Below are 24,136 nucleotides of genomic sequence, written 5' to 3'. Positions count from 1 at the left end.
TCGGATTCATTTCGGTATGGTTAAACATTCAACCTCGATAGATACGAATTGACACCCACCCAGCTAATGTCATACCAAGTAGTTATTTACAACAACCAAGACACAGAAATTTGTTTTGTCCGTTTCGATTTTTTTACTAGAGGTACTCAACACTTCGGTTAATACGATCTAAATTTAAACTCCGTCTATAGTTTTGCTGGATAAGAATTATGTTAGTGTAAATAACTTTCACTCTCTTGGATTATGGACTCAATGTGTTAGCGCACATTCAATATTTTGTTGTATCAACTAGTTACTTTGTAGAATACGAATGATCATCCCTACAACTCTTACAAAAGTACGAAGTATATTTGGATCACACAAAGTAATCAACTTTACTCGATATCCTCACACTACGAAACTAAATGTTTGGTTACACTCTACAAACTGTTTCTGATGTCACAGGAACTTTTTTTACATGAATGGTCACGCATCTAAATATTCAAATAATCCAACACACCTTACAGAAATATCATAGTTCTTGTAACAAAGTTGTATAAATATAATGTTTATCGTGAGTCCTACACCTTCATGATATATGTCGAGTTTGACTTTTAGAAAATATTATATCGATATCGCGACATCTTTCAAAAACAAATCCATGGTCACTGCTTGAGAGACCTACCAATGTCATCGCAGTAATCTTGTTACTTCCGCAAAAGAGTGTGTATCCGACTCATGTTCCACAAATCTAACGCACAAAACAATCTACTTTGCTACCGAAAAGTGCTGAGTCATCACATGATTATCCTCACAACAAAACAACCAGTGGATGGAGCTGTATTAAAATTTTCCTAACCCTTTGCACGCCAGTGACAAATTGTTTAGTGAATCGAGTTGTTGTTCAGCGTCAAGTCTCCATGTTGAAGCGTACATTAAAACAGCGCAATTCAATTAAAACCACGAATCTATTTTCATTTCCTCACAAACTGCAACATACAGAAAAATGAATTTTATTTTCCCAAAACATACTTGTAACCAATTGCTTTCATTAAACACACAAAAACCATAAAAGTATTTACTTTCTGCAACATAGACATTCCGATGTAATCAAGAAATATTTTTATGATTCAAAATCATCGACTTCTGTTTACGGCGTTAGTGTGTGCATGTCATACATGTGGGGGCCCGTATTGAAATGGACACGACACGACTGAACGTAAGGAGATAGAAGTCTATCGCATGGATCGGGACCGAACAAGTTAGTTAATGTATTCACGATCATGATTGTGTTTGTCATATACGAATGATAGGGTTACTGTCAAATCTACATACAACAACCTTCTGGCACTCATAATAACAATTTCATTCTCCCCCTTCGTAATTGCATACTCACGACAAGTATATTGTACAACTCGATAGCTACGTTTAACAAGACCAACGACACTGAACCCACGACGTTTACCTATGTAAAATTACCACTTTCACTTGGCAGTCCGTCGTTTACCTGAGTAAACATATCATTTTCCTTTGGAGATCTGTCGTTTACCCAGAATGACAATACATTTTTACTTGGAAATATATTTTTCCCCCGAGCAACAAATCATTTTCACTTGGAAATATATTTTTTCCCAGAGTAACAAACCTTTTTCACTTGAAAATATATATTTTTACCCTGAGCAACAAACCATTTTTACTTGGTGGTCCGTCGTTTACCTGAGTAAAAATAACATTTTCCTTTGGAGATCTGGCGTCAAGTCAAAGTCAAACTCGACATATATCATGAACGTGTAGGACTCACGATAAACATTATACTTATACAACTTTGTTACAAGAACTATGATATTTCTGTAAGGTGTGTTGGATTATTTGAATATTTAGATGCGTGACCATTCATGTAAAAAAAGTTCCTGTGACATCAGAAACAGTTTGTAGAGTGTAACCAAACATTTAGTTTCGTAGTGTGAGGATATCGAGTAAAGTTGATTACTTTGTGTGATCCAAATATACTTCGTACTTTTGTAAGAGTTGTAGGGATGATCATTCGTATTCTACAAAGTAACTAGTTGATACAACAAAATATTGAATGTGCGCTAACACATTGAGTCCATAATCCAAGAGAGTGAAAGTTATTTACACTAACATAATTCTTATCCAGCAAAACTATAGACGGAGTTTAAATTTAGATCGTATTAACCGAAGTGTTGAGTACCTCTAGTAAAAAAATCGAAACGGACAAAACAAATTTCTGTGTCTTGGTTGTTGTAAATAACTACTTGGTATGACATTAGCTGGGTGGGTGTCAATTCGTATCTATCGAGGTTGAATGTTCAACCATACCGAAATGAATCCGAACGCATAAAGCATACATTGATCACAATCGAGTTCGGCGAGAATCAGTATCAATATGAGTGGTATATTATTTTTCGCGATATTCAACCAACCTTCTAAGTAAAACTTTTCAAAAATTCGTCATGTGATAGTCGTTTGTTACGAATTCGAAAAAAATGTACTTCGGTTATCACGACAAAGAGAATTAAGATCAATGGAGTATTTCGAAGTGGTATGTTCAACAATCACTAAATGACAAAAATATCAAACTGATGCAACCCGGTAGTTAAACGATACAGTTACAAGAATGATGTAACCGTGATTTACATGACAGCCTGATGATGTAAAGCTCAATCACTCAAATGTGTTCATTGCAAAGTATTTGACACAAACAAAATATTGAATGAAGACCCACTCTTCGGTTTCATTACCAAGCTAGTGAAAATTGTTTTCTATTGGGTGGATATGATTTGCAAAACGATATAGACCGATTAAGCGACGTTTTTTGTTTGTTTTTGGTATTCATGGTGTTTGTCGACTACTATTGTCATTTACACCAGGCCGATATTCTTCTTATTTTCCGTAACTGCCGACTTATAGCACGGCCCACCTCTAGGCTTTTTGTAAGACACCGCTGACGCGGATGAGGTGGCGAGGAGGAGCCTAGGTAAACCTCCAACACTTAGGTATCGGGATTCAGAAGTCGACCTCGGTCGGACTCGAACCCGCACCCATTGGTGTCGTAGCCGCGGATTACACCACTGCGCTATCTCGCCACGATTAAGCGACGTTGTTTCATATCCGTCGAGTGAGTAAAATTTCTTTGGAGTTCGGTTTAGTGAGTTAATCGCTAGGGGTTCAATCACATACAAGTAACGTCTTTTTGACAGAGTATTGTGATGACATTTACTTTAGTGAATGACAACGGAAAAATTTTTGATTGCATTGTCGGTGGGTTACACAAATAATTCTAGTACACCTAACTATAGGACACATTTGGCCAGGGTTGTAATGACTCGAGTCATGACTCGACTCGAGTCAGACTCGAGTCACGATTTTTTTATGACTCGACTTGACTCGAGTCATTTTATTGAAATGAGAAAATGACTCGACTCGACTCGAGTCAATATTTGGATTGACTCGACTTGTACTCGAGTCATTACGCGTGACTGGACCCAAGTCATTGACTCGACTTATTTTATATGACTTGAAGATGAAGAAATTTGCGAATCGTAATGGCTAGATCAACGCATCCGACGAATTCTGCCGACATCGCTATTTGTCACCACTGCTTTCGTTGCACTTGTCTGATACATCAGATATGCCGCCGTAAAAACAACAGAAAATGATACATAGTGGCAATGCATTGTACAAAATCGTCCAGCGATGAAGAGGTAATAAATCCTCCGCAAATAAAGTACTCAAGACTTTTCAATTATACAAGCAAACAATTGAATCAAAGTTCAATTAGAGCCAATGAAATGACTCAGATGGTGAAGACACTAATAAGCTCATGTGTAGATTTGAAGGCGATGATTCTTTGCATTTTTGTGCGACTAGAAAGAATGAGTATTCAATGCTCTTCAGTGTGGTTCAAAAATGCTTGTCAATTCCTGCATCTAGTGCACTAGTGGAACGTGTATTCAGTAGATGTGGATTCATTCTACGGCCATGCCGCTTTAACATATTTAAGGATCTCCTTTCCACATTAGTATTTTTGAGGTGTAACTCATTGATTTGATCTGCTGTCTGTGAAAACAAACTATGCCCTTCGTCCATTTGACGTTTTGTTAGGTATGTGCATTGTGCACGTGAGTAATAATGATTGGCTAATGTTGTGTGATGTTTGTACAATATGGCTGTTCTAAAATAACTTCTTTTTTATTTTACTGGTTGGTTGGTTCACTTTTTCTAGTTGGAATTGAGTCAAATTTGCTATGAATCATATTTTTACACAATGTAACAATATCATGAGATAGCCGGTAAAATTCGAAAATCTCTATTTGTAATTAGTCTAAAATTTTCTTTCATAGCATTGCTTTCTACTGGTTGGAATTGAGCCAAATTTGATTTTTAGGCAATCTAGCAATTTTAAGAAGTAGCCAGAAAATTTGAAAAAATGTTTTTGAACAGCCCCATTGTACAATTATTTCTCCAATGCTGTAACTGCGATATAGTCGGTAATGCAATTGGGAAAACCTTTAGTATAATCAAAAGGTATCTGTTCTGTTGTCACTGCACACTGCACATAGTTGTATGCACGCTTTTACAGCATGCTGGCCTGTTGTAAATACCTCTACATTAACATGCATCTATTGATTCTCTATCAACTAGTATCTTGACGTGAATTTGTTGGTTCTCTATCAGATAGTATGTAGACGTGAATTCGTTGGTTCTCTATCAGCTATTCGTGAGCTATCGTCGATGTGTTCATATAAAAACTGAATGCTTGTATTGGTGATGTATCAGACTGACAAGAGAGATATTTGATTTTAAGTTCTAAGATTAGTAAAGTTATCTTTAGCATCGGTAAATGAGGCCAGGACCTGTCCGTTATCTGCCTAAATAAACACGTGTCAAGACTCTTGATAGGGACAAAATGAGCATGTTTCGCAAACTGGGAATTCGATATCACCAAAGCAGGATTGAAAACATGAGTTGAACATGACTTCAATACTGTGACTTGAACTCGACTCGAGTCATAACACCATGACTCGGACTTGACCCTTTAAACGGTGACTTGGACTCGGACTCGAGTCTGTGATGAATTGAAAATGACTCGACTCGACTCGAGTCAAAACCACAAAAGTATGATTGACTCGTGACTCGGAACCATGTGACTTGGTTACAACCCTGCATTTGGCAAACATCGTACAAATTGTTTCTTTATGATGGTAATGACTTTCAGCGGCTTGGTCTCATGTCGGGAATTATTATTTGAGGGTTGAAAAACAATTTCAATCAATACTACAAACGACCAACAACGCAAAACGCGTTTAGTGAATTACAGTGTAGCAAGTACTTCCTTGATATTACGATTGTTGTGCACCAGAAATTTCTAACTGAATTGGATGCGTCTAGCAAACATACCCCAATTTACTTTTGTAATGATCGAAGTCTCCTCGCGATATTTTACATTTAGCACGTTCTATGGAAAGTGCGAACGGAGTTGAGTATTAATCGTGTACTTGGGATGGTGCTTTGATATCAAAGATATATTTTCACACTGTGTAATGTTTCGATTCTCTGTTGTGAATACCGACAGTAACGACATTGATGTTAAATCCTCACTCTTGGTCATTGTAAGCGAATCCTAAACATCGCAACAGTCGGTATGGAAATCGAACGCATGCATAATTTTAGATAGGCGATACCAACAAGTTTATTACATCCGTGAAATACTCTGAAACGTCGATTCGTGATTGTGTTAGCTATATTCATCTTCCATATCTGTGGGCACAAAGATTTCTTAACTTTGGTTACAGCTCATTCGTAACGAATTGTTGCGTGCAATCTAATAAAGCGCAAGTCGAAGACGAAAGATTTGATTTCAATGAGCTTGAAAGTCCTTTTGTTTTGGTGTTGGGTTTAATACAATTTGTATGACTATAACGAATCCGATTCCAAAGGTGCTATGTTACATTTAACAATAAGTTTGATGACTTGTATTCTGATATTGATAGATGTGAAAAGTAATATGACTAGATTATAAAATATCGGTAATGTTCTTTGTCATGTCTGTGTTCAACAAATATGCGATCAAGTCTTACCATTCGATATTAACATTCGCAGTCGACGTAAGCGATAATTTGTTGAAGTAACAATATCGACGAGTTCAATAATATTCCCCATCGATGCATTCGAATAATCTGTCAGCTGCAAGCTGATTAAAAACTTGATGCCGTTTTGTGGTTAACTCAAGTCAGTGGTCGCGTTTGTGTTGATTTCAGGAATGATCATGACGTGTTGGCTGGGTAAATTAGTTAATGTGGTTGTAACTATGACCGTAAAGAGTTGCTGACATTCCAATATCTTTCACGCCGTCATATATGGATTCAATTGTGATAATTTAATTCTCAGTTATTGTTCAGAAATTCAAATCTCGTATACTCAAAATATAATTGGTTTATGTCAAATCGCGTATATGCACCGATTAGTAAATACTTTGTCTTACAGAATAGTAACGACCTTTACCGTTGAATAAAAATGATCGGTCATATGAATACAACCAGGACGAATTAATTCAAGTTTGCGAGTTGTAGTGTTATAATCAAGTAAGTGAAAACTATATTTTTAACACCGGTTAATGTTATGAATAATTCTTTTGAGTATGGTAAGATGTTAAAATTTCTCTTTGACAAACGGAAAGCCAGATCGTGAATAGAGTTGTAATGTTTCATTACTTGTTTCAAATCAATTTGCGTATAATATCGAAATGGTACTTGAAAAGATGGTAGTCATGTTTGTCAATCTATTTCAATTCAGACTATGTTAAAGTCGAGACATTTCATTTTGGATTGTCTGAATTTAACTTTAGTACATCCCACGAATGGATTCCGACGCCGCACTATAACATTTTTGATAATAAGGACTCAAGGATTTTCAATCAACAATACCTGAATTTTTTTTTTTTTTTTGGTAATGCTTGAGTTGGTAAATGATAAGTTGCGTGTTTTTGTTAAGCGTTTGATTTCTCAGTAATAAATACAATTATTGTATGTGCATACTTGTGATTCTTGATTCTTGTTTAGTTAGATGGTATTGATTCTATAGGTGTGAAACAGCAGCGTGGAATGTGTGAATAATTCGATGCGACTGAAGTTGGAGTCAGCAATATTCAAGTTACGTTCGAATCAACTGATCGCGGTAAATGGATTTCTCAAAGGATTAGAGTTGTACCGGATCAACTCATTCAAATACGAATCAGCTTGGTTTGTGTAGTGAGTTTCATTTCAAGTTGACAAATTGACACATTGATTGAATATTCTCATGATTCGCATCGCGCAACCAAAGTCAACGTGAAACATATAGCGATCGCGAAAAGTATCAAATCTTGGATATTCAAGTCACCGTCTGCGACGGTTCTGTTATTCGGTGCTTATTACTTAATAGGTAATATTCTTATTATATCAGACTCGTGAAATCCAGTTCTGCACCCAACTACCAACATATTACGTTGTAGCGATTGCGATGTATGTAACCACAAGTCACGAGAGATGGTTATGTCTTATGGGTGTTATCTTGTGAGCGATCGTAGGATTTTAGAATTATTTCGCACCTTTTTGAATAAGCGTACACTTCACAAAGGATTAGGGTTAGAGTAGAAATAAGTGACAATTTGTCGCTATTCAAGTTACCGACACTGGCGGTCTGTTATTCGTTACTTATTAAATCTTTACGAGTGAAATCAAGTTCTGTGACAAACTGCTTACGAAAATTTCACCGCGTGAGCGATCGATATGCCTGTAACACGAAGCCGCGAAAGATTGTTTTGTCCGAGACATTATCTTGTCAGCGCTCGCTGGGGTTTTGCAAACTATTTCACACCTATTTGAAGTGTAAGTTTGTGAACGCGGTTATTGTTGGTATTGGAATCGCCGTCTACGCCGGCTCTCTGGTAAACTAACTACCAAATATTACCTTGCTCATGATTCCTAGATTCACCAAACTATTTCACACCTTTTTGCTGAAAGTACGACATTCCACCCGCAGCCTATACCCGAAAGTACGAATCACCGCCGCGTCCATAAGAATAACGATATATCATTGTTGCTCTCACCGTAAACGTTGGGATCAACTCGAATCGGTCATATATAATAATTTGGGATAGACATATTAACTAAGGACCAATCACGTGACTATTTACCATACCTGATACATATTCCACACCGTGCGAGAGATGCCTATAACCGAAAGGGCGATTCACGACCGCACCCATAAGAACACACGGCGAGTCACCAAAGATCCCGTAAGAAACAATGGCACTTCATCAGAGATCCCTTAAGAATACATGACAGGCGAATCAATGCCACCGCCTATAGCAAAAAAGGCGAGTCACGACCACGAGTTTTCACGACGAATCACCGCCACGAGCTATACCTGAAAGGGCGAATCACGACCGCACCCATAAGAACACATGGCGACTCACCGCCTAGAGGGGGGTCTAAAAAGGCGAGTCACCACCCCCGGTTTTCAGGCGAGTCACCACCCCGCCCATAAGCCACAATGGCGCGTCACGACCAATCTACTATACTACTCGTGTATAGTGAGTTCGAATTCGAGCTACCCTGACGTCACCGAATTTTCGATTGTGACGTAACACTTGATTGACATGTATTGCTCTTCGGGAGTTAAAATGGGAAAAATAGGACTAAAATGACTCTTCGGACAAAAAAGGTTCCCGACCTCTGAATATATCTTTAACGACGACTACATCATTATGCAGCATGCGGCAGTCATCATCTTCATAATCATCAGAGAACTCATTCTGTGCCAGTGATCAATTTCAACATGCTTTAACTGTTGAACCGACTCATTCCGTGCCAGTGATCGATTTCAACACGCTATAACTGTTGAACCGACGACCAATTCGACGGTTCCAGCCACTGTATACGTCGACTATATTGGGTGCAAATCTTCGGTAGGCTCATACTACATGTTTTTTTCGAAAGTATTTACGGCCATTACGGCATAATTAAAGCACAATTTTTAAAGGCAATAAAAAACTGTTTAAAACTGGTTCCGAGCTCCTAAAACCATCTGGATACACCACTCTGTTTACCTCCCATATATAGACTTCTCTCCGCCAGCACAAAACAAGGATTCTGGCCGCTATTGAAACATGCGAAAAGTTGCAGCAATATTTATGAATAAGGCTAGAGTTAAGTGCGAAATTGAAAACTTATCTGGGAGTCATACCATATCACCAAAAGAGCCATACATGGCTTCCCGATCCCTGATCTAGCTTTTCGACCGCGATGACCATCGCTATTGGTTAAATCGAATTCGGAATTTAGTATTAGGCTTCGGATATTCGAGTATCACTCTTGATGACATCATAAGAGTATGGGTGATTTGGAAAGTTATAATAATCTAATATTTTCCTTTTATGCGACCACAAATAAATTAATGTCAGTTCTGCACGCCATATAAAGATTATTTGATATTTTTCGACAACACCTACTTCATTGGACTTGTGACAATGCTGTGGGTCGATAACGACTTGTCGGAAATGTCATTTCCGATAATGTGCGAAGAGGTCCCAAAATAATTTCGTGAATTAACATAAATGACAGAGTATTTTTTGAAAATTTATGCAGCTTTTGCAAAATTTTTTTGCTCTACGTGCGATTTGATATTGCCAAATATCTTGATTATTGGTATTATACCGCAAGAAAAACTACGCATGACTTATAGAAATGGGCATTCCGGCGTCGGCCATTACCACGGAACGACGTACCAAGACATATGAAGTTTTAGGCCATGTAACATGTGACTCCGAGAAATGTGCCAGAAGGATCGGCAGCGTGAAAAACGTGACCGAAAAAGACTGCCTTTATGCTGACCGAAAACTTCGATATTTATAAATATATGTTCAATTGTCCATTGGCGAATGAAGGGCTGCATGGCGACGAATGTTCCATTCTTAGTAGTTTGAAGCTGAACCCTATAAGGCAAATACCATCCCGCAGAGAAAATTTATTTTCCAGTGAAGAAATACCAATTTGAAATAGTGTGCGTCTCTTAGTTGAATACGTTTGGGCGATTTCAATATCGTTTGACAAAACAGACAGGACGTCACGAAATAACATTTTGTTACGAAATCACTATACCAACCGGTCCACCGAATATGTTTATTTATTTTTTACGCGCCCTACATTTTCCAAGAAACCTCACTCAGCTCTACCGATAAATCTGATTACGTGAGCAGAAAGAGGATATAAAAATGGATAGCAATATAAATGCAATTTCCGATCATATTGACCGATTAAATTATGAATTATAAAAACAATTTGTGCTTCGCGCGTCTGGGCGATAGAAGCTGGCTAACGAAACACTACAACAAATGGCTTTGATAAGTATTGGTAAAAAACGTATATCCTGGCGGGGGGGGGGGGGGTCTGGGGGCGTTTATCACGCTATGGGAGGCCGAAGACCAACGTTTATTTAATGGGGGTTTACGAAGTGCTGTTTCAGTCCTGCTTACCATCTCACTAGTTCAGAGGTGGTCAAAGTAGTCAAGAAAGCTACTCCAGTAGAAGTAGAAGTAGCGACGAAAAAAATCTACTCAGGTACGAGTAGCAGCACTTCTTTCATAAGCAACCTAAAACTACTTGAAGTAGAAATAGAATTGACTGACTTTATATCTACTCAAGTAAATAAGTAGTTGTGAAAACGATCGTAATTCGTTCGCATGGACTGTCAAATGCTGCAAATTGAGATATGCGGAGGGAGTATAGAGAGCTTGATTCATATTGATGCATCCCAGGATGTTTTGACTGAATAAGCAGTCGTCCACATCATGGGATGTAAATGATAGTGTTGATATGGAAATGCGACACTAATCCTTTGCTTAATCGAGCACCTCGTTTTAGAGAATATCATGGCATATGGCGCCCTCCACCATATTATAAGGCCCCTACCTCAGTCGAAGAGTAATACGAAGGAGTTGTATAGGATGCGGCTTTAACACTTTGCACGATTATAATATGTTAATTAAAAATATGGCAGATTGTAGAAATGCCATATAGTGTATAGCTTTATTTTCGGAAAATATAAGGCCTTACTACACTTGCTTTTAAGCTTCAACATGTATGCTCAGCAGACAAAAGAACCGAAGCTATAATTATAACTAAACGTATAATACACGTAATTGAAAGAAAAATACAAAAACTACTTTTAAAAAGCAGAGAATATTTTTCATGTCTTTAGTCCATAAAGTTTCAACGGTGGTCTGCTAAAACAGGTCTAACATTAAAAAGTGAAAGTCCATTTTTCCAGATTATGACTCGTCATGGGCTGCTAGCTATAATTGGTAATTGCTGAATTGCGAAACGGTAGTTTCAAACGTTATGGGGGGCCATACTTACCGTGATGAAATATTTGATATAGGCGACAGTGCTGTGTGAACGGAACCACGCAACCCGCTACCTAAATTATATTCAACGATGCTTTCGTTAAAACAAATTTGTCATTCCAGATCTACTGTGCGCTAAGCGCAACGAAAATTCTGGGTATTACATGACTTTTATGAAAATTAACTGTTGGTACTACGTGAAAACAGCCTCGAAATTCCTTAGGCTATCGTTCTGATTGGGGGATTAAACTACTTCTACTTGACAAATTGAAAATAGCGAAAAGTAAGTAAGTAGTTCACAAAATAATACGAAATAGAAGTATCGAAAAAAAAGATCTACTTGACTAAGTACCAGAAGTAGATGAAAACTACTTGAGTACTTCGTTACGGACCACCTCTGCACAGTACTATCGAACATCTATTTACTATCAATGGATAACGCGTTACTCAACGATTAGCAAAGTTAATATTTGTGACGTAACACTGAGCAGTGGCGTTTGGAATAAAACCTGCTATCTGTTATCAATAACGTGGTATAAAATTGCATTCTTTCTTGTCCGCGAATGTTCAGTTTCTATGGTCCTTTTTCAAGAAAAAAGAAATCATTCTTTCACAAACAAATCGATTAGATACGGTAAATAATCGATCACGATTGAGATTAGGCTACTTGAAAATGCTGTAATCGTCGTAATCGATTCCGATTACTTATCACGATTGCACCATGTCCGCTAACAATTCGACCCGAATCATTGTAATTAACTCCGTTCGGATAGGAGTACTTGGACTAATCATTGTGCTTGACTCATATAGTAATGACATACTAAACATAATCCGACAGTAATGCACGATCCAGAATGAAACTGTTGAAAGCCAAGTTCAATTACATTTACGAACATTCACCGGACATGCTGAATCGTTGAATCAAAACTCAGCAGGCATAATAATGGGCGAACGTTAATATTTTCACTGTGACGCAATCCATCACCTTCATGTTCAATAGCCTATAATGCGATGCATTGCGAAACCCCGATGGCTGTTAATATTTGATTTCCTAATTCCAAGAACGCCAACTCCCTTACCCTTTATATCGTCAGCTGTGAAAACCAGACACCACGGACTATCCTTTCCATCCACTGCCACTTGTTCCGCACAGCCATCTACATACAATGTAGTTATAGTATTGTAATCGATTTCGGTCTCCGGCACGCCAAGCCGTTCAGCAATGTCCGATGCCATTTTAACGAAGACATCTCCTGGAAAAGCATACGCTGTTAAGTTAGTTGTGTTTGTTGTTTAAACAAAAAGATTTGGCGCTTATCGGCTGACGGCTTTTTGCACCACAGTCAATCAAATTTACATTGTTCAAGAAGAAAGGAGGTCGCATATAATGATCAAATATCAGAGTGGACTAGGAACAAGCGCGTCAGAACTACACAATTACAGAATTACAGAATAACACTAATAATTGAACCATATACGAACTTACGATCAAATATAAGAATAGAATGATACACTCAGAGAACAAATTGCGGATACACGATACTGTAAATTCAACGACATACCGAGTTATGCGAGAATCAATGAGCAAATAGGCAATAAAAATTCACTTTTAATTGAGCACATTCATCAATAAGAAATCTACAATGAAAATCATATTTTCGGCAACTGAGTAAAAATTATATCCACCGTGTCGAGGTAGCGGCAATAACAACAAAAATGAGAGTCTACCATTCGAATAAACAAACGAGCATTAAATCGCAAGTGACCCGGTTGCAAGAGAAAGATAATGCTTTCTATGAGCCAATTTTTAAAACCGGTGGGTGGGATAATTTCTTTTGCATCGACGAGGAAAGCTAATACTTGTGAGGCAATAGTGAGCAATGGAGTTTGAAACCCAACGTTTCTGCTATCAATAATAATAATAATAAGTAATCGTTCTTATACAAAGATATCGATTAGATCTTTGAAATAATCGATTACGATTACGACTACTTAAAAATCCTGTAATCGTCGTAATCGATTACGGTTACTAATGCCGATTAACCCATGTCTGGTACAGATGCGTAGAGCCTTGCTTTGGATAGCCTGGATCTTCTTTAGCTGAGATTAGAAGGGGCAAAAAAGTACACTGGCCTTCCACACTCGATGATTGATCAAACGAGTGATCGGTAGACACACAGAATACTCTTCTTACCAGCTCCCCAACTTATGCCAGTCAGAACCCTTGATAAATTGAAACTTTGAAATGTAGTCGATATGTGCTTTGTAGGATAGTGGATAGCCCTTTGCCAAAAATTATATGTTGGTTGCACTGCAGATATGTAAATTCACCATTGTCAATGTTGCCATAGAGAGTCCAAAATACAACATGGCAAATCTGTTATCTTGTAGCTGCAGAATGTGTAGTGATGCAGTGCGATGTACAGATGCTACAGACCAATTTATATGTAAATGGAGTAGGCCGACATGCCTGCGTCATGCTACCTCGAAACATTCATCTTCACTTTGCAAAAAGCTAAGGCAGAATTGCCAGGAACCCGGGTTGGAATCATGGTGTGTTTTGGAAATAAATGGCGTGAGAGAAAATGGTGTTCAGTGTGGCCAACCTTTCCATTTCATAAAATCCCTGTGGTAAAGGCAACTCACCGGCACGCCACATCAACTATAGGAGATTTAGGCTATGATTCGCATATAATTCTCCAGAATTGGAATAATTGAATATTTGTTTGTCCCTTGCTAGCCTTGAGTCGCGGGTGAGTGGCATTTTCGAATAAGTCGTAACCAGGTATGAGGATCAGAATAATCGCCTAAAATCCCAGGATCGGGATTTTCCAGGATCCCAACGCTAGCCGCACCAACGCTATATTTCTAATTGCCAGCACCTTGAATGCCGCTGCGAAAGAATACAGTTCACCCTCGCGTTATGCACTTCGATTTGATGTCGAACGCGCGTAACGCAAACTATGAAATAACCTTTGTTATCACAATCTGGTAATTATATTTTTGCAGTTCATGACGTGGCGGCCCATCTATACGGATGCATTATCCGGTGAAGTGGGAATTGTTAGTCGTGGCGAGAGCGTGTTTATACACTGGACGGTTCAATAGTGAATTTCGACCGTTGAAATCCACAAAATTGACTGCAGGAGAGTTGGGGGCAAAGTCTAGCTCGAAATGTTACCCCACGACCACGAGATCACACGTGCAACGCGATATAACCACTGCGCTAATCAGGTTCCTCGAAACTACAAAGCTTGTGCACGAAAAGCCCCCGCATTCAACAAATACCTTTTGCAAATTTGTTTGCTTCAGTCGTGATGTTTGGATTAGTCCAAATTTCTTTCATGTATCGTTTGCAACTAGTCATCAAACCAGTAACAATCGTGTTGTTGACGATGATTGGCCTCGACGAGTTGTATGTATTTTCCATAAACACTCTGGCAGATTCACGTGTCCTTTGAAAGTTTGACGAATAGTGTCTACGAAAAATAGCATAGTGTTGATAATAATAATATTTTTTAGCAAATTGGTCAAAATTCGAAATACGCCGTGACACAAAAATATCATCCTATTATTGGATGTAATCAACGGTTAACAAGCATCTTGAAGATTTGACGTACTGCCTACAGAATAATGCCAGAAATGTTCAGAGCATTGGTTCCCAACGTGGGCGATATCCTTATGCCTAAGCCTGGTTTATGCATCGTAGACCCCGGTTGCATTTAAAACAAAAATCAATTTGAAACAAACATGTTTAAACATGGCCCGTGTCAAAACATGTTATTTATTTTGGTTTTTGGCTTTTTATGTAGTCACGAAGTCACGACTCCTAGATAGTAACGTCACAGTTGAATGACATTAACAAGTGAAAATATAGGGCAAAGATGACTCCTTTGACGAGGAAGGCTGCGGACTCCTGTCTTAAAATGAAAAATAAAAATACGTATAGGCCCATAGGCGCCGACTTTTATTTTTTTTACGAGGTGGCGAAGTCTTGAGACGTCATAATTGTTCCGTGTCGATGACGTCATCGTCGCACTAAAACGCACTTTCCTAATGCCGCTGGTGTATGTGCATGTGCAGAGTACCAATCACTGATTGATTGATTGATTGATCAGCGTTAACGTTTTACGTTACGTTTTACGACTCTGCACGCATTATTATCAAACCATGCAGTCAAGTTATTAAGTGGAATCTTAAAACGGTACGATCATTCGTCCGACGATGTATACGATGCATTCCATCAGGCGGAATGCATCGCACAAAAATCAGAATTTACGTCACTAAGAATTTGAAGTTGCATCAATGTTATCAACGCGCAATGCGTCGTGTGAGTAACGAAATACACCACGCACTGGGCTGGCAAGTTCGCAGGTAACACACGACAACTCTCGAATATAATGTTTCAAACCGACAATAATGATGATTACAAACGTGAAATCGCGCAGCTAATCAGCAATTGTCTCGTGCGGTTTCTGGCTTCGCATTGAGAAGGTCGCATCGCGGCAATTGTTTGCAGATTAAAACAGGGATTTTGGCGGCATTGGTGCATTTCCCGATTTACGTTCGCTAAGCACTTTTGGAGTACATCCAGGCGCGAAGCCAGGGGGTTTCGGGGGTCGAAAGCCCCTCCTTTGGAAGCGCGAAATCCCCTCCTTAAACGCGAAACCCCGCCCTTTTCAAACGAGCGCTCTGAAGGCAATACTCGGTTGCAATTCAGTCGTATTATCACTGTTACGCGCGGCCAATTAACGAAAGGCGTGTCGACAATAAGCGAGATTCGTCCGTACGCATTGCACTGCACAATGTAACGCGACGCGATCCATCGCTGAGATAATTGCGAAATTAGGTCATTCATTGCCCCGCGCTCGGCAATTGTTTGTAGCCTGATTTATCGCGTCACCTACAAGCCTAATTCCGCTGGCTTGAATAGTCGCATCTGCACTAGGCCCGGTGCGCACGATATCATCATTGGCTTACAAAATCGCATCTGCATTGGCTTGGTGCACACGAGATCATCGCTGGCCTACACAATCGCATCTGCAATAGGCCTAGTACGATAGATATCGCTAGCCTAACTACCGCGTCTCGGGCCTACCATGCTTTGGCTTCTACTTTCCGATGGCGATAGCTTGGATAAAATGCCGTTAAGTGTATGCTGATTAGCGATTGTGGTTAAAGAGTGACTCCGCGAAACTGAATGACATCGAATGTCCGCAAACAGGTGCGACGCGTGCGTACATGCGTAATTGATTTCCGCTAATACTTGAACATAACCATCAGAAGCTGTGATAAGGCTTGAGTTATAAAAGAGGAAAGGTTTGAACCACCTGAAATCGGCGTCATTGTAGCACATATTCCAAATGAACTCGTACATATTGACTTGCGCAAATCATCGCCAACGCTACATAAGACGTACGACGCATTGATAAGCGCGTGTATTTAATTGTTCACGACAGATCAGGGAGTCGCTAATTAACATCACTTCCGGACTCGTCGACAAGCTTATCATACGAGTATGCCGTATAATCATCAACACCATGATATCGTGCACACCAGGCAGAAGCCGCCAATGCAGATGCGATTGCGCAGACAAGCGATGATATAGTTTGAACTGGGCCTATTGCAGATGCGATTGTTCAAGCCAGCGGAATCAGGCTTGTTCGAGATGCGATAAATCAGGCTGACGACGATTGCCACGCACACGGCAAGACTGACCTAATTTCGCGACCATCTCAGCGGGATATCATCACGCAGCGCTTGGCGCTGGTTGAAAACTTGCCTCTCGCAAATTCGCCGCACGGAACAATGATTACACAATTACTGACTGAATATTGGAGTTAAAATGGTCATTTCAAAATGACGGGGTTTCGCGTTTCAAACAGGGGGATTCGAACCCCCTGCCTACGCGCATGGTACACGCGCGTATAAATAACGAAGACGTCTCTGAGGAGGTCGCATCGATTCGCCTGATTACTAATTACTGGTCACAAACAACTTGGGCGTTTGAGCATTTCGTACGAGGTGGCCGCCACCTCGTAAATATGGTGACGAGGTGGCTGCGCCACCTCGTAACCTCGTAAGTCGGCGCCTATGTATAGGCCTATATACGACTATATATGGTGCAAATCGTCTGTAGTTTCATACTTGAGGTTGCATATAAAACAAATTGTTGTACAAAACATTTTGTTTAAAACATGTTTCAAACAGTGTTTTAAACAACGACCTTTTAAAAAAATTGTGTTTTTTAAATTTGTATAATCATGCCATAATTGTGTAAATACTTTCCAAAAACATGTTGTATGAGCCTAGACGGACGATTACACCCGACATAGCCGACGTATATACGACATGGGATAGTTGGAAACCACAAAATAGTCGGTTCAATAGCTGTATTTACCCTATATTTTCAATTGTCAATGTCAATCCACTATGACGTCACGATTGAATATCCCTGGAGTCATAGCTTAAAAAACATGTTTTAAACAGGACCCGTGTTTGTTTTAAATTGATGTATTAACTTTTGTTTATAAACCTTCATTTGTCAAATCAAGTATTCAATAGAAAAAGTTAGAACTTTATCCTGAGCCCTAACCATCGCAAATTTTATTCCGGTATGAAATGTTCATGAAATCCATGGAGCATGCACGGTGCAGGCACATTGTGATGCATACATATGCAGAGGTTTTCAACATATGCTTTGCTGACGGTCACTGTGGTGGCGATTTAATGCACTAATGACACAAAGTTGCGAAATAAAAGAATTACATACTGTATATTATTCCCTTCCGAGAAAAGTTGCGGGAAGGCGCTGGAAAATCTTTTCCCGAGCTCAGTCATTTCTTCGTAACCCAATTTCGTAAGATCCGATTTCAGATCAGGATGGAACCAGTTACGCCAGAGTTTGATGTCCTGGAAATAACGTTACATTGAAAAAAAATCAGAATTCTCCTGATCTCCAAAATTGAATTCAACAATCCTGTCGGTAATTGATTTTCAAACATTTTTTAGCCAGGGGCACGCAACCAATAACCATTTTGGTTAGCGTCTGGGATAAAAGATTTTTAAAGGTTGGCCGTGCAGACATACTCTGAACCACCTGGATAATTTTTCAACCATGTCGATTTTTACGGCTATATTACTTTGCTTCAACGACCGTGGTTATTTATGAAAGGATAGTGTCCTGTATGGTGTGGGCACAAGGAAATCTTATGGCTCACTGCGATTGGTCTACGTCACACTTTCCATTTGGCCGAAGGCAAATTTAATGTAATTTAATAACGACTTGCCGAGCGCGAAAATTTATAAAATTGGTATCACCCGAACGCTACCGCAGTACTGATTGCGAAAATATAAATTTTATTCTGCTCGTGATCCTGGAACCCCCCCAAAATCAGCCTCGAATGTTGCATTGTAACGGAGTTGGTATTGTGACGCAACGATGCCGCCTAGGAGCAGGCGAGGAGCAGCGGAAACCGCAAGCGTATAGCCAGTTTTGCACAACCGATTGAGCATTCCCCTTCTCACTCTCGTGCGCGCTTGCTCCTCAACTATGCGCCGTGTTATTCCAGACAAATTCATCCATTTTTTCAATTCAATTTATTTCTAAAATTTTGATCATTTCAATACACCACAAGACTGTGATAAAATGAAAGACAGGAAGGTGTCGAGAGTCCGTGCTGTTGTACCATATGGATTGTGGAAACAAAGTGAGGGGCATATGTTTTCCTCGTACTACATAAAGAAATGAAGCTACAATATGGAGGTCGCGTCGAGCAAGTGCGACGGTGAAAACATCGCGCCAGAAATTTCGCAACGGGTAGCAACGCGGTAGCTGGAGCGGAACAGGGCTTATGCAAAATTCATTTAATTGCAGCTCCATTACGATGGCTTTCTGAAGAAAATGGCTGCAGCCAAAAAAAATTTTCGATTTGCGCTTCAATTTGAGACCACATCATTTTTTAGAGCGCAGTGCCCCTTTAATTGGATTGATTTCAACAAATCAAGATTGATTGCTTAGGTAAGAGTTGGAAAGTTGGTTTGCGATTCCGCGTACACCGTAAAATCAAGTTTCTTTATTGAGATAGTATGATCAACGGGTGTCAAAAGCCCTTTTCAGGTTGCGAAATATCCATATCCAGTTTGCTTCTCGCACAATATATCATATAGTTTTGAGGTCATATGAATAACTGGTAGGCTGCCAGACTGGTAGATGACTAGTAGTAGTGCCGACTGCCAATGCAGGCTACTACGAATTAGAAACACAATTCAATTGAGAATCAGCTTTCGAATATTCCACACCGCGATATCAACGGGACAATGTGGAACCTAAAATTCTACAACAAATTACTTTAGGACTACCAGTTTTAGCAACTGGGGACCAGAGTTCGATTAATTACAATGATTCAGTTCAATTACAATTATAATTACAATTACTCCCTTGCATGTTTCAATTACATTACAATTACAATTACTCAATGCTAAAAATATCAAATTATAATTACAATTAAAATTACTGTTAAACAAGTAAATATTTCCAATTACAATTACAATTACACTTACACTTACTGCTAAACATGTAATTGATTCGGTAGAGAGGTGTCCTTTGACAACCGCAGCGACGTAATCAGCAACTATCTCAAGCTATTCATGCTTCATTCATGATACATAGAATACCCTTAATTTGAAAAAAAAACTCGAACGTATTCGAACTATTCCTAATAATGATACTGGAAACTACAAACACAGAAGAAAGTTTCAAGCGACTGTTAACAACTATAAGTCTGAGCGACTAACAGCGAATAGGCTACGGGACAATCAATGAAATGTAATCAAACGCTTAGGTTAGTCAGAGCTGAGTGAGGATAATGAAATGTAATTGGTAAGGCGTCAGCAATAATGATGATACCGATAAGGTGTGTAAAATTAACATAAATGCAAAAGGACAGAACCTCCTGATAACTACGAATTACAATATTTTGGTTTGCATTTACATTTTCACTTTCTCGGAAACTCTTAGATTGCATTTTATGAACATTGGGGTGCGAAAAGTTTCTGACCCCAGTAAATTTGGCCAAGATTGGAGGTAAGATTGTGATAACATCTATGCAAATGCGTGATCAAGTTTGATGAAGCCTTGGTTGGAAACTTGAATTTCTTTTTGCAATTGTTGCAGCAAGCAACGGTAGGCCTACTTGTCAGAGATTAAAAAAAACTCTGTCTGTGGTGTAGGAAATGGTTAGCACAGGTTTCAGGAGAGTTTATTTGCTGTTCATCCATTTTTGAAATATTAAGATTTAGTTTAGCCCACTGGTGCTCTAACTTTTTTAGACACGCCCCCCCCCCCTTTATGACAGTAAGATATTTCGTGCCCCCCTTATCACACAATGAAACCAAAATGTTAGCAATCCTTACGGATAGCTTGGCGGTATGGATGGTCGTGACTGTTGATGAGAGAATTCTCCAATATATGAAATTTGGACTATACACAGAGTAATAACTATGAAATGGAGGTGAATCGTGCTAGGTGCAGAAAAACTTTCAGTTTACTGGAGCTACGCGCCCCCTTCAGATGCTTTCACGCCCCCCGTTTGAGAACCACTGGTTTATCCTATATTGTAATTAACAAAAGATTTCTGTTGCTACTGAAGTATGGGAAACAGTTTAGCATGGCTGAATTATCTAGTTATAACGCGGCACGCATAGAACAACGATGTAAACAGGCTAATTATTATAGGTGGCGACTGCGGTGTACTAAGGCCTTGAGGCCTTGCGGCTCCTCGTCGTCATCGTGGTCCGTACCGGATTGTCACTGGTGTGACGGATAAATGATTGATTGATTATTGTTGGCTCCCAAAGACCGCGTATGTATGGATTACCGAAGACGCATAAAGACGATGTGCCACTCAGACCGATACTCAGCATGACTTGGTCAATGCAACAGAAGTTGGCGAAGTGGTTGATCAACATACTGTAACCTGTTCGCGAACTTTACGGGTCGCTTTGCGTACGCGATTCTTTTACCTTCGCTGATGAGATGCGTCGCTCACAGCTATCCGCGCGCGATAATTTCCTAGGCTCATTCGACATAAAGAGCCTTTTCACCAACGTACCACTAAATGAGACGTTGAATATTTGCGCTGATGCTCTATATAACGGTAAGCTAATACCCCCTCCTTTCTCGAGAGCTCCCTTCATTGAATTGATGAGAAGCGCTGTGTGTTCTGTTGAATTTAGTTTCAATAATATCATGTTCCGACAATCTGACGGTGTAGCAATGGGATCACCATTGGGTCCTATTCTAGCCAATATATTTGTAGGATTTCATGAAGATAAGCTCTTCTCTTCTTGTGTTAAACCGCCCTTATCATACCATCGCTATGTCAATGACACGTTCGTGATATTCGATGATGAATCTGACTGTGATAGTTTCCTGGAAAATTTAAACAAACTACATCCAGCATTGCAATTCACGTCGGAAAAAGAAATTAACAATCGCCTGGCATTCCTTGACGTTCTTGTGGAGAAACGGGATGGCAAATTCCTTACCTCCGTTTATAGGAAGCCCACATTTTCGGGTCATTACCTTCGATGGAGCTCTTTCAGCCCAAAAAGTCGTAAAATCAATTTAATCGGCACCTTGGTTCACCGGGCGTTGATGATTTTTCCGAGGTCAAATTGAATAATGAACTTGACTACATCCGTAAAATTTTCATTGACAACGGATACCCAGAGTATGTTATTAAGCGGGCAATAAGTAAAAAGTTAAGTCATTGGAATGATACCAAACCAGAAGAAACCCCCGAAGTAATTCCGCGTGAAAATAGGGATGTGTACATTCATCTTCCTTGGATTGGCCCGGTTTCTTATCGATTTGAGAAACAGATAACTTCAGCAGTCTACCGCTGTTATCCAGCGGTGAAAACCAATGTTGTTTTTACCACGATACCAATGTTTCCTGCAACCCGAAAGGACGTTCTCCCGGCTATAAAACAAAGCAACGTAATTTATGAATTCAAGTGCCACTGCGATTGTCGGTACGTAGGGAGAACTTCCAAACGGTTGCAGGACCGTATCAAAGACCACATTCCACCGTCTGTCAAATCTTATATCTCAAATTCGCAGCTTAACAATCCGCTTGTTCTTGAACATAACCAGGCCATGGGTCAAAAATCTTCTATAGGCAAACATTTACTAGAAAATCATACGTGTGCTGCTAACTATCACGAGGACATGTTCTCTATATTGGCTAAGGGTCGCAATTTATTTCATTTGTCTGTTCTTGAGTCCACCATCATCACTATGAGCAAACCTAGTCTATGCCAACAGAAAGAATTTGTATATCATTTGAAAATCGCGCATTAACTTGTTTTGCTTCGCTTTCTCCATGCCAACGCTTCAGTTCTCTCGTTTTCCTAACTTTGTATATTTTATGTGTTACGTCATAATTAGCGATATATATTGTTGCTGAACATAGTTATTCGAATTCTCGCATTATTGCTGACGATACTCCCCTGACGAGGGTCAGCCGAAAAGCTTCGGGAATAAAATGAATATTTTATTCAAATGTGTCATGAAGTTCTGTACTCCTAAGCGTCTCTTTGATTATTTTATGTTGTGATTGTCAGGTTTCCATAACAATGTAATTGAAATTGTAATTGAGCAAAATTTATATCCAATTACAATTAAAGAAATTAGAAATGATTTAATTACATGAAAAAATGTAACTAATTACATTCAGCTCAATTCCAAATTACAATTGATCCAAGTCTGCTGGTGACCATATTGTTTTTTTGGGTTCCATCCAGTAAATTTCGATCACCGACGACATTATGCTCTCTATATCATTTAATCACGCATTCGCTTCAGTAGGCTACCCTTGTACAGTAGGCAACTCACTTTTAGGTCTTCCGGGCACATTTTTGCCTTTCCTGTCATGTTCAACTTCTCTTGCAGATCTTCGAGCTTTGCAAAATTTTCGGCCTCGTTTGGTTGTGTTCTGTACCGTGACCCGTGGCGAGCGGCAAAGATCATCCCAAGCGGTTCGCACCCTGCGTTTAGGGGTACAGAAGTCAATGCAAAGAAGACTAATAAAACCTCAACAACAGATTGCCGACTACATTTGCAGAACACGTTCATCATATCCTGCGACTAATTTTATTGACACAAAGCTTCTGGCGATCCTTAAATAAGTGGCGTGGTACAAATCGTATGTAGAAATCCACGAATTGGACACATTACACCTAATATGTGTTATCTACTGCTGTTCTGTTGATATTGCCGATATGGCAATATATGATGTTATCAGATACCGATGGGGAATTCTGAGCACTAACGAAATCGCAACAACAGACCACCGCAGTTGCAGCATCCTCTTTCAATTCCAAACCAATATCCGACTGAAAAAACATAGTAAATCTAATTCCAATCCACATCCAACGGAAATGCTCTGATATAAGGTATCCTCTAAGCTGTAAAGCTGTGCACGCGCGCATTTGCACATTTGCTCTGTGCACAGAAAATTTACACTGCGCACACAAAATCCGAAGTGTCATCAATTTTTCTTTTTTTTTTTAGTCGTTACGCACTGTTGTCGAAGGGACCGCGTAGTGGGTTGATGAGTGCGCACAGACTGTGAAAAATTAGAGAGCACATTGGTCTGATGTGGGCCGATTTTTGTGTTATGTCACAAAAAGTCAAAATTTTGTCAACATTTTAGCGTCATGTCAAAAAATCCTCAAAATTGTTTAC

The 24,136-nt window shown here is 39.4% G+C and overlaps 2 protein-coding genes across 2 annotated transcripts in view; both read right to left on the bottom strand.

Annotated features, from left to right (window-relative positions):
- The window catches only part of LOC145456849 (tubulin epsilon chain-like), a 297,431-nt gene that overhangs the window by 66,114 nt on the left and 207,181 nt on the right, over positions 1-24,136 (bottom strand). The window lies entirely within an intron of this gene.
- The window catches only part of LOC145456839 (multiple inositol polyphosphate phosphatase 1-like), a 48,919-nt gene that overhangs the window by 21,273 nt on the left and 3,510 nt on the right, over positions 1-24,136 (bottom strand). The window contains exons 2-5 of the mRNA XM_080334968.1: positions 23,285-23,436; positions 18,159-18,298; positions 14,675-14,865; positions 12,466-12,639 (exon numbers count right to left, since the gene is read on the bottom strand). Of these exons, the coding sequence (XP_080191094.1) occupies positions 12,466-12,639; positions 14,675-14,865; positions 18,159-18,298; positions 23,285-23,436 (657 nt within the window). The remainder of the gene's footprint in view (positions 1-12,465; positions 12,640-14,674; positions 14,866-18,158; positions 18,299-23,284; positions 23,437-24,136) is intronic.

The sequence above is a fragment of the Botryllus schlosseri genome, chromosome 2, assembly GCF_051294905.1.
Source record: "Botryllus schlosseri isolate E-star chromosome 2, Bs_hap1, whole genome shotgun sequence".
NCBI classification, from domain to species: Eukaryota; Metazoa; Chordata; class Ascidiacea; order Stolidobranchia; family Styelidae; genus Botryllus; species Botryllus schlosseri.
This window is presented reverse-complemented; position numbering and strand designations above follow the sequence as displayed.